The sequence below is a fragment of the Scomber scombrus genome, chromosome 20 (assembly GCF_963691925.1).
Source record: "Scomber scombrus chromosome 20, fScoSco1.1, whole genome shotgun sequence".
In the NCBI taxonomy this organism is placed as follows: Eukaryota; Metazoa; Chordata; class Actinopteri; order Scombriformes; family Scombridae; genus Scomber; species Scomber scombrus.
Window position 1 is genome coordinate 10,889,462 of NC_084989.1, and position 12,404 is coordinate 10,901,865.

Sequence of the window (12,404 nt, forward strand, 5' to 3'; positions counted from 1 at the left end):
CAGTAAAAATAAAGGAGGTATTGTAGATTAAAAGATGTGCTGTCTCTATGAGCCGTCATACATGCAGCAGCCAAACATGAAAAGAACTGATATCCCTAATTTTTGTTTCATATTCTTGCCCTTCCTCCCGACCCCAGAGGGAAATCATTACTTCCAGCCTTCTAAATATGCATGTCATTAATTATGCGTCTTGTTATCACTGGCTAATCTGCATAGGACTCTCATGCATAAAGTCCCTCAAATTACCATTCAAGGCCACCTCACAGGTGTGCTGAGTAAATATACAATACACTGTAACTGATGAAAAAAAACACACTCACACACACACAGACAACAAGTTAATAAACAAGGTTGGAGGCACACACTTGCATGCAGACATGTTTAAACAAGCACGGGCACACAAGCGTGCTCGCTCAAGTGTATAGACTCCCCGAGAAACATACACGTGCACACAAAGACACTGAGAACGGACACCCGCCGAGAAGCAGACACTTTACGCAGCCCCACTGACAGAAGGTCCAGGTTTCCCTCGTACCGGTGGCAGTCTGGTCTGTGCCAACTCATTAAGAACACAGCTGGCCATAAGGCAGAGAGTGTGGTTTGACTACAGGGGTTCTCAGTCGAGTGTCTGATTGGATTCTCACACAATGTTGAAGAATATTAAAAGCTCATTGTGGTATGCAAGTGTCTTCAATAAATGAAACCTGGCTAAAGTTCAGCTTTATCATGACTGAGCAAAGCACTTGTGATGTACTGTATTTTGTTCTATATATTGTTGAAAATTCAGTGGAAGTTGTTGGTAAAGACTAATCTAAAGTTTAGTTTGCAGTATTGGCAGCTAACTATTATGGTTTTTCTCAATGTTCGCACTCAATATTCACCATGTGATATTGAGAACTTCTTCTGAAACCCTTACCCTTACATAGAAACATGTATTTTATTTATTCTGGACTTTGGCTGGTTTCACCAACAAAAACAAATTAATTCATGTTACTATTTTCTTTGTATTAGGGGGTACATCCTATGTTTAAACCTCACAACATTTTTTCCATTTATTTTTTATGTATGCTTGATAAAAAAGCAAGTAAAAAAAACAATGTATATTTTGTTTGAATTTGAGCAAAATATGACAAAGGATCTGTTCCACTGTTTAGTCAGTAATGAGGAAAGTGGGTGACTAATTATTGGCTGTGGAGCATTATTCAAGTGCTAAAAATTAAAAAAAGCACTCACTCAGGTTCCATTTGAGTCCAGTGGTGATTGTTTGGCAGGGTCCACCCACTGGAATGAGGCTGCACCAGTCCCCCTCGAGGCCTGTGTTCACCAGCAGTGTGTGGCTGCCCTGTAGACACACAGCATGAGTATGAAAATAAATGTGTTTGTGTGTACACCTGAGTCAGTGACAGCTGGAAACAATGAGATAGGACAAATTGAGAGAAAATAAATGCAGAACAAGACTTCTTAAACTTTTTGAGACCCAAATGAGAAACTTGGCCTCTCCACCCAGGGACCATGGCTCATTAAAATAAATTATTACTCTTGTCAAAGCTGCAACCCATTTTTCAGTTCCTGCCCACAGTTAAAAGGAAACCTTGTCATTTTGAATTATAGTCTTTTTTTATTGAGTGTCATAAGGAGTCAAAAGAGTTTTGTACTGACATACAATAACACTTCTAAAAACCACTTTTCACATGAAAAGCTAGTTGTGACTGTTATGAATGCCTCACTTGAAATCGATGGGCATGTAAATTACGATATTTCATTACTTTAGAAAGAACAGTATTTAGCTTTAGTTTTCTTCAATAGTTTCTGAGGGACATATGAAGAAGTATTTTAAGGTACAGTACAGTACAGTACAGTACAGTAAGTGTTCTAGAAAGAAAATAAACAGGAACAAAATTTCAAAATGTCATGGTGTCCCTTTGAGAAACTGGCACTGGGAGAAAAAAGGCAAGAGCATCATACAGTGTTGGTGCAAGGTAATGTCAGACTCTTCAGGCTGAATAATGACTCAGCTCTGAATACACTGGATATAATAAAGCCTGATGTTGGAACATAAAAAGGTCAAAGCAAAGTTTCTTTCCTTCACAGTGTACAGTACACATTTATTTTGCAAAGAAGCACTGTATCTGCAGGAAAACATGAAATTTGATTTTATTTATGTATCATCAACATCAAACTATGTATTATCAACACTTTGAGTAAATCTGTCACACATCCAAGCAAAGACAAAAAGAACTGACAGCTAGAACTTAGATCAGTCATCTGAAAGGATCATACACAAACAGACAGAGACAGCAAAGATAGGCACGCTCACTTAACTGTTTCCTTTGTTTGACTTCCTGAAGTTGTGGAGCCAACAGGGAAGGAATGATGGGAAATGTCTAAGCTTTGGAGCTTTTGGTGCTCAGGTAACATCCCTCAGGTTGTTTTTCTATACATAAACAACAGTTTCTTTGTGAAAGTGTGTCAGAGTGAGTGTGTGTATGAGGTACAGAGAGAAGGGAGAAAAAAAGTATGTGCATCTATACATGAATACACACAGGCCACATGCAGGCCGTGAGCAGCTATAGCTGAGAGGTTGGTGTCTGAACATACCTGTCTTTGGTTGTAGAGCTAGCTGGTAGCCTGACTGTGGTGGGAACTTTTTGGCTGACACAGAGAAGAAGAGGAATAATAACTCGAGGGGGAAAAGCTTCATTCGTAAAAGTGGCCTGGTGACTTTTTGAATCTGTGCAAAGCTACAGAGGTATAAGACAGAGTAAACCATGTATATAATGTAAAGGATATATTATTGTAACTTTCTTATTTAAATTAAGTCATTTTTCATTAGTCTTAGTTTTTTGTAAACATTGATTTCAAGAAAGTGGATATTCTCTTTAGACTGTTTTTACAATAAATTATTCATTTCAGTACACATTAGACCATCCTGGGTCATGTCTTTGCTTCATTTGTTTTTTATTCTATGTTTGAATGCCCCACCTTTTCCAACTTCCACAAGCACAGCAGAAGTTGGTATGAGAACATGCCTCGGGTATTACACTTTATCATTTAAATCAGCTCCTGCACTGACAAGTTTCACTCCTCAAAAGGGCATCAGGTAAACAAGCTTGTACAATTGACCTGCAGTGTGTGTGTGCTTGTAGAATGATTTATAGCAAGGCTTGGGCTGACACAGCGCTGTGCATCCTCTGTCCCAAGGCAGAGAGGACTTTCACAGGAGCTGGGATACTAACTAGCCTATAGGTGTAACTTTGCTTGGTCACATGACCAAGACTCAACAGAGGAGGCAGCAAGATAAAACAAACAAAACAGATGAATTCAGCACTAGTTTCTTTCTTTTAATTCAAAGTGAGTAAATTTAGCATCACCTTGGGACCCAGACTGATTAAAACATCTTCTTGTTGTGTAGGGACAAAATAAACAAGTCTGCAGCTCTTGCAGTGTCCCAACCCATAACTTAATAAAAGAGAGGAGAATTATGCAACGTCCTGAGCCAGCTAAAGAAAAGACATGACCTTAGCATATTTCTTAAAGATAGCATAAAGATGCTTTGACACCTCGTCTGGGACACAAAAGCTAAAACAAAGAGACACAACCCTAATTTAATCACTGTCTGTGACACTATGAGATAAAGAAGCCTGTTTGGCTCTAAAATATGCAGGTTTTATTAATATTGAATTTAGCTTTAAAACTATAAATGGGATATATTTCCAGGTGGCATAAAGCACTTCCCCCTGTCAGATTAGCAAAAATGGACAAAACTGTTTATTTAGCTCCTGTCTTCCCTTGTTGTGTGTGTATATGTCAGATAGCTTACAGAACATGACCAAGTCTGTATGTTTTGATTGTACCACCAAATCCAGAAAGCCAAGCACGTAACAAAACTGTGATTGCATGGGATAAGGGTAGTGAGGATATTTGGCAAAAGTTGTAAACACTTCAATTACAGATGTAACTTGAACAAATAGCACTGGGCCTTTCGAAGGTTGCGTTCACCTTCATGTACAGGCGTCTGCGTTCATCAGCCGCTGGCGAATTGGAGCTGCGTTGACAAACAAGCTTAATTTACCCTCGCTGAAGTAAGATTAATTGGAGGTGTCGAGGTATGAAGCAGCAAATGACAACGCGCCTTTGGAATAATGACAAAGAAGTAGGGAGGGAGTGCTTGAGAGAGAGGTTTACTTAACGTATTACAAGGTGTCATCAGGAAGTGTGACAGTTTGTACTGGAGATCTCACAAATAAACAACACAGAGGAAAAAAAAAAAGAGCACTGTGTGTCCCAAGTGGCAGCTCCTCTGCCCACTTGTAAACTCAATCAACTGTGGAGCATGAGAAAGTGGCTGGCATTGAGGAAAAAACAATTTGGGAGCATCAAAAGAGACTCTCTTTCTCTCTCTCTCATGCAGAACAGCAAATTGGGGCACCGTAAGAGCAGAGAAGTGTGTATGTCGATGTATATATGTGTGTATGCGTGTGTGTGTGTGTTCTTGATTAATGCAGAAACAAAGTGTTCGACATTCCAATCAAGGTGGAAGCAGAGCAAGGAAAATAATGTCTTTGAGAGAGAACAGGAGATGAAGAGAAGGACTGGGACAGGGGTGATTAGACAGGATGGGAGATTTTAACCTCTTAAACTCCACAAGGGCAATGGTGGCACAGGGCAATGTTTTGAAACTTGACCTCATTGTATAAAGAAACCTATTGTGATTTTTGTTGCATGCATTCATTTTGCTATGGTGTTCCTAAAGGTCTCGGTGCCTTTATGTGGTATTTTTGGAGTGATCTGCAACCATTTATAACAATTCTCAAGTGGTTAGAAGAGGTTACATTTTTTTTAAGCAAATCTGTGGAACAAATGGTATTAACCCACAAAACACAGACATTTTTGTGGAAGAAGTTAAGGCAGGAGAGCAGGAGTCTAGTTTAGTCTATAGAGGTGCAAATTATAATAAGCCCACCTTTAACTTCACCCAAAATTAAATACCAGTGGTCTGACATTGTTGCAGCAACCAGTTTAATCAGATATCTAATGAAATTAAACAGAACACAAATGGCAGGATAGAAGCAGTTAGTTGCACAGTAAGAAACGTCATGTTTGTGTTTACACTCACAGGTCTGAGTAGATATGCCAGGCTTGTTCCCTGGATGATCAACAGGGGGAGTTGTGTCATGGACAGAGCGTGGTGTAGGGTTTCGATAGATGCCATGGTCTGGTCAAATCTTCCCCCCAGACCGCCCAGTGTCACTATGGCGTCCACCTGGATAGACAAAGTTTAATAAGACACAGAAAACTATCACGATTTGACATACCGGGGTGGTTCTCTGGCAGTTTGCTCTTGATTGTTTTACTGAAAAAAAGTGACAGTTTTCAGCTTATGGTTAACTTTTTAAAAAATAGATTTGCGTCAGCATCCAAAACTGTGTCATACACATTGTGATGGACAAAAACATGCTGATGGTGGCCCTTTTATTTCAGAGGAAAAAAGCAATCCCTCATGACAACTTAGTAATGGTATGTAATAGGTAAACACGTTATGATGGAATAATGGTGGAGCTTCAAAAACATCACTTCAAAAACATCTTTTCATTAAATTTTACTAAAAAATGGTTTGGAAAAAAATCTGTTAAATGATACCATAACCATCCTGAGTTATCAAAGAAATAAAAGAAAAAATACAAACAAGCAAACACAACAACACAACCACTGGGACTCATAAGCATTAAAAGAAAAGGAAAAAAAAACAAAACAACAAGGACACAGAGCTTAGAGGAAAAACTAAGAAGGAGGACAGATAAACAATCCATGGTGGATCAAAGACTGAATTCAGGCCATTAAAATAATGGTAAAAATAGGACTTTTTAAATTTAGAGTTGAAAATGTTCACAACAAATCAAGTAATCTAAGTGGATAACTTAAACTTACACCATTTTCTGTAACCCTGAGAGCTAAAATAACGGTTGCTCTTAACTTTGACTTAAGTACAATATTTATAGCTCTCAGCACTTATACAAAGTCCCTATGCAGTCAAGCACCAGTGCTGACAGCCTGAAAACCCAACAGGGTCTCGAAGCAGAGGCGCTGTCAGAGGCTGATGACTGACAGTCATAACAGCACAGAAAATGAACCTAAATGCCATCAATCATACACACTTCACTTCAATGTTTCCATGCCACATATAAGTAATTAAACAAATGTAAGAGGTAAAATGAATCTCTGAATCAAGGTCATATTGCCTACAACAACAGCTGTGTATGTACAAGTGTGGATTGACACATTTTAAATTACAGCACAGAAAACTCCTGCAGGTCATGTACAGTAGTCACTCTGAAATGCTGTAGGGAAAAACACAGGAACAAAAGAAAAGTTTCTTTCTTTCAAAAACATGATTTCTTTTGGCCTAACGGTCTGTCTGTGTAAGTGCAAGAGAGCACGCACGCACGCACACACCTGAATGAACCACCCTCCCTTCTTCTGCTGGCTCACTATCTCTTAAGTCATACATTTTGGAAGAACCCTCATTCCATTCCTTTGAGTCGCTGTACTCTTCTCCTCCCTTTTAAAAAAAAAAAAGCACAAAATGTTTCTGAATTGGTCAGAAAATGCTATTACATGTCTAAACTCTTGACTTGTGTAACCAATGTTCACTTATACTGGGTTTTAGAACTTTTAATTCATTTGATATGATAGAAATTCAAACACTACTTAAATATTATCCATTATAAATCACAGATATTGCATTTGATCTGATATTAATCAGTGCAGATATATTATTTAGTTATGGTTCAATTGCTAGGGTAATTCTTTAATAGGTTAAAATGATCTCCATTTTGAGGGTCAGTTTTTCTTTCCAATCAAAGGAATTAATTAATAATCAATGTGGTCCCTCAAAAGGGTGTCAATGATCATTTTCCTTCCAAAATCTGCCTCCTAGACTCCTAGACAATTCTTTAGCTCTATTTCTGCTTTACTGGCTTGCTTGCTGACCGCTGCTGCAGTGTCTTCTGTGATTTTGTTTTGTTTTTTTCATTCTCAGCCTTGCCGCCCGCCTGTGATGGCCTGGAGCTAAGAGCTCCAGGAAGAGACTCAACTAAGAGGAATAAAACTGCCAAAAAAGACAAGCCAAACCATGCTGTTTGACATTTTGTTTAATCTATTATTCTTTTAATGTGTTGTTAAACTTTAAAGACCTTTCTAAGAGGCTATTGTGACTAGTTTAGAGCTCCACGCATCCAACTCAGCAGCCTGCCACTGAATGCACAGAGACTGGGGCACCTCCCTGTTGCTGGTCTCAGACTGGATTCATTCTCCTAAGAAGTAGTGAACCAAAGCTGCTTCGCTGAACCTACTGCAACAGTTCTCATCTGTCTGTCACTCTGGCAACCCGAGGACAACCGAGTCTGGCTCACCTTGCTCAGTGCTTTCCGGGAAGTTAGCCCCTCTAGCCATTATCACCACAGAAACAGTAGAAAAAACATCTAACATGCTTCTCTCTGAGAACTGATGATTTTTTGAATACAATCATTCATCAGCCCATTCATTCTGTTGGCAATAACTTGCTCATTAATTTACCCATACATTCAAGCATCCATCCGTTTATTAATTTTAGCTGTATGTATATATGCTTACCCTTCCCATTCAACCTTATCCCTGGGAAGTTAAATAAAAATCTTGATTTATTGCCAAGTCATTGTATTTGTGTATTCCTTCATATCAGAAGATGGAGTTTTCTGCATTCAGAGGTTGTGACTTTAAAGTATAAGATTGATTTGACTGAATTATTTTTCCTGCTAATTAATTATCATTAATTAAGCAATACTTGTGATAATGCATTCTCTTTTTAATCTTACTACTTCAGAAACCAGCTATCACTTCAATATATGCGAAATTTCCCAACAGGCAAAAGACCTCGGATCAACCATGTATTAGAGCTGCTTTACAACAGGAACGGACTATTTACCAAAGAGAGCGTATCATAACTGTCTTCCTCCCTCATGGGATGGAGTTAAAACAAGTGCGGAGATTGAGGCTATAACATCTGGCTGACGCCCCCACATGTAGACACAGAGCCATCGCCAAACTGTAAACAACACTTTGTAAAAAATAAAGAAAATAAAGAGAGAGAGATAGAGAGCGAGAGAGAGAGAGGTTATGAAGAAGACAAAATTAAACTCTTGAAGTCAAATACTTTTCTGTGATTTAATAAAAAGTGGGAATTTGAATTCACTGACACAAAGAACTCCATCTCTGTGTTACTGCAAACAGGTATCACACAGATGCCTTTATAACATTTCCTATCTAAACCTGGTCTTAAGTAGGTTTTTTTTCCTACACTGCGTCTGGCCATTTTGTCAGTCCATCCAAACATCTTCATCTGTTTTCATTTCTGTCATCCTTACTGCCTTCTGTTAATGCTTCCCCAAGAAAAAGAAAAATCTTATCCACAAGTATTCCCTGAAAGGACCAAAGCTGCTACCAGAGTGAGTAATGCGAGAAGGGTGGGATCAAATCAAAAGCGAATGTTATCAGTGAAGAGCATCAGTCAGTTCAAATTCACAGCAAGTCACCCAAAACTAAAGGAGAGAAAAGATCAAAGAAAATAAAGAATGCTGAGAGGGAAGAAGGAACAATGACAAGAGAGGGGGAAAGGGTTTAGGGTTGCTGAATCTGACGATTCCCATCAATACTTTTGTTGTGTTTGACAAGCATATCAAACTCTGTATAACTGTTTGGATTTGGATTTGTGCCTATTTCATGTTTTCTTCCTAAAAACAAACAAACAAAACAAGCAGGGAAACAACTGAATGAAGAATATTTAACAAGCTGACTCAACCAATCTCTCTCCTGATTGGCTAAGGGAACCGGAGCAAGCAACTCAAGTGCGAAGATTAACACAAAAAGTCGTGTACAGTTATTGGGCATGATGAACGGATAACCACAGAAAAAGAGAAGGAAATGAAAACAGTAATTATGGCTGCAACAGTGAACCAAGGAGAGAGAAGCTAACTAGGACAGAGCAGCGAAAAGACAAGCAGACAATCACATACACATGCACACACATCAACAAGTACACAGGAAAACAGATGTAAACAGGTACTGTTTACACACACACACAGACACACACACACACACACACACACACACACACACACACACACACACACACACACACACACACACACACACACACACACACCTTTCCCAAATTCATGCATGATATGGATAGGCAAGTATACATAGACACTTTGTGTATACACAAACAAACATATATAAATATATATGTATATCCACACAAACAAACACATCCACCCACCATAATCCTCTGATACTATTCTTTGGGATTTCACCCAGCACAATATGAGATAAATTCTCTAAATCGAGCGCTAAGCTGTGTGGAGGAAAACATTCAGGGGCTAATATGGTGAATCTTAAACAGCTCAAACACAAGCACAATGCTCAGTAACCTGCAAATCACCCAAATATTATTTCACCTATGTATTTAATTCATTTAAACAGGCTAAGTGGATGGGAATTAGTGAAGGTTAGCAACAGAAAAAATGACGAGGCATGATATTAAATCATTAGAAAAGTTCTGCTTTTATATAACCTACACCAATTCACAAAGTGCTGAAGGGAACACAAGTTCAAATAACAGTCATAGTGGATAAAGAAAAGTTGAAAATCCTGGCAGACAAACAAAAAGTCATCATCAGCAACTCTTATAGAGCTTCAAAAAACTGATTGCCAGGCTCCTATCTCTCACAAGCAGATAGACGGACAAACACTCAGAGTAAATATTAGCCAGGCAGGGAAAAAAGAGCCCACTAAAGGAACGACAAAGTGTATCTTCTCTTAACACCTAAAAACAGAAGGACAATGCTCAATATGGCATTCTGTATGCATATGAGATGACGTGCATGTTTGTGTGTCTGTAAGCATCTTCTCCGTGGGCTTTCATCAGCTTAGAGATGTGAAGTGATTGGGGCACTCGGCATTGATTGGAGCAACACTCCGCATGCAGCTTAAAAAATTATAATAATGGAGAAAATTGAAAGAAAGAGAAAGACAGAGGCAAAGATAGACACAAAGAAGAAAGATAACTACACAAAGATATATGGACATAACTATTCCCCATGACACCAGACATCTTAACAATAATCATTCTTTGAAATTAAAATGACACTGTTTTTTAAATTACTTCTTTTTTTTCCCTCAAGTGATGCACAGTCTGTTCAACTCAGATGACATTTTGTGAGTCAGAATAGAAATGGAGTCAATCTCTGGATCACATCACTGTGTGTGACTGGCTCTGTAGCAGCTGGCTGGGCACAGAGCTTCGCTCTAGCTGGCAGCTCATTTCCGAGTTTTGGGTATCAGGTTGTTAGGAACTGCTTCACACATTATAAAGATCAAAACAAAAATGAAATATTTCATTTTAAAACAGGCAAATAAGAACATTTAGCATTTCATGTGTGGGTGAAAATGTGGATAATGTTATTCAATGATATTTTTCCAACATCGCTTCATTCCTTCAGGGAATGTTGTGCGAGCATGCATGTTCTTTTCTATCAGCATCATTTTTCATATTCATACACCCACACATACACACACCTGGGATCTGGCCGGAGTCGACCATAGTCCAACACTATTGACCTCTGATCAGCTTATCTTAAGCAGGACTGAATGCCTTGCTTAGGGCACTGAACATTCAGCTGCTGAAGGAAAGGCGACATTTACTTATAAGTGCTACATTATAGCACTTATAAGTGGTACATATATGGGGCTAGAACCGTGACAGTTACATTTTGGCATTGAAAATAAAACCTGAACTGAAAAGGGAAACATTTGCATTGAAAAACCTCTGTTAGAAGAAGTTGTATAGAGCACTGAAAAAAGTTCCACTGAAAAATAAAACCGAGACATTATACAATTACAAGCTTATTATTCTATTTAGATATTTTTTGGATTACCATGTGTTTTTCAATGTCTTCATGTTTGTCTTTTTTTTAGTGCTGTCAGTTTGTTTTCAGTGTCAGTGGTTTTCAGTTTCAACTTTCTGTAACCGCTTTGTCATAGAGACAAGTGCTGTGACGTTTTTGGATGTGAGCAGAAGCAGCATACTAACTAGAGAAGGCGTTTTCGGGGGGAAAAAATGTGTGTCATTGCAGAAAATTGAAATTGATTGTGCTGCATTGCTAGAAGCTAAATTGCATTGAAATTCTACCAAGAATAACATTGCCTGCAGGAGTGACCGAACCTATGAACCAGTGTTTTTAAGACAGCAATGCTTTGCACTGCACTAACGTGTGACACACCAAACTATAAGCAAAAGTTGAAAACTCTGACGTTCTTATAAATATTTCAGGGTGCTGGAGTCGCATTGCATGATGTACATAATAAACACATACACACTGAAGATTATTAGTGGCAGCAGAACTAGCTGAGCATGAGGATGTATAATATATTTACAAAGTATTAGAAGGAAGAGAGAATCTGTGAGTTAAAGAAACGGAAGAGTGAGGAGACTGAGCGCCCCTAGATTGTATTGCATGTAATGAGGAGATGACAGCACTCTACCTATCAATTGATGTTTAGATGTCAAAAACTATAACTCCTACAGGAAATACATTTTCAGAGAGAGGAGGCCTGTGCCACCAGTCTAAGGTATGATATGTGCTTGGAGAGTTGAAACTTGGGAATTGAGATGTGTTTAGATTAGGGCTGTCAAAGTTGACGCATTAATAACGCGTTAATGCAAATTCATTATAACGGCACTATTTGTTTTGACATGCAAAGCATGCGCGCACGTTGTGTTTGACCCTTGACCCGGCCAGTAGTTTGGGAAAGAGGGAAGCGATGCAGCAGTAACATTTTGGATAACAAGCAGAAATGGATGAAGAAAACGGTCTTATGAACGGCAAATTCAGCTTCAAAGACCTGCCAGATGGTTCTATCGACAAGACCAAAGTTAATTGCATTTATTGTCGATGTGAACTGAGTAACTACCGGAGGGACATTCTGGGAAGCATGCTTATATGCTTTCTTGGTGACATCCAGGAGACCATTAGCTTAACCTAGCGAGCCAGTTTAGCTGTTCCCTCCTGCTTCCAAGCTAACCATCTCCTGACTCCAGCTTCAAATTCAACAGACAAAGATGAGTGTTGCATTGTTCCTCTCATCTAACTCTTGGCAACAAAAGCAAATAAGCTCATTTCCCAAAATGTTGAACTATCCCTTAAACATTACACAAAAATGACAGGCATGAATTAAAATCATGTGAGTATGGGACTGTCACCTGTAGCTGTCTTTTTTGAATATCCTCCACCATGATAGCCAGACACTTGGTGAAGTCTGTTAGATCCTGGTCACTTGTTTCTATCAGCTGGCACTCCTGCACACAC

General features: G+C 38.8%; 1 protein-coding gene across 4 annotated transcripts in view; it reads right to left on the reverse strand.

Moving 5' to 3' along the window:
• The window catches only part of tpk1 (thiamin pyrophosphokinase 1), a 63,015-nt gene that overhangs the window by 19,640 nt on the left and 30,971 nt on the right, over positions 1–12,404 (reverse strand). For all 4 annotated transcript variants that reach the window (XM_062441112.1, XM_062441116.1, XM_062441113.1 and 1 more), the window contains exons 6-8: positions 12,299–12,394; positions 5,117–5,263; positions 1,234–1,342 (exon numbers count right to left, since the gene is read on the reverse strand). In XM_062441112.1, the coding sequence (XP_062297096.1) occupies positions 1,234–1,342; positions 5,117–5,263; positions 12,299–12,394 (352 nt within the window). The remainder of the gene's footprint in view (positions 1–1,233; positions 1,343–5,116; positions 5,264–12,298; positions 12,395–12,404) is intronic.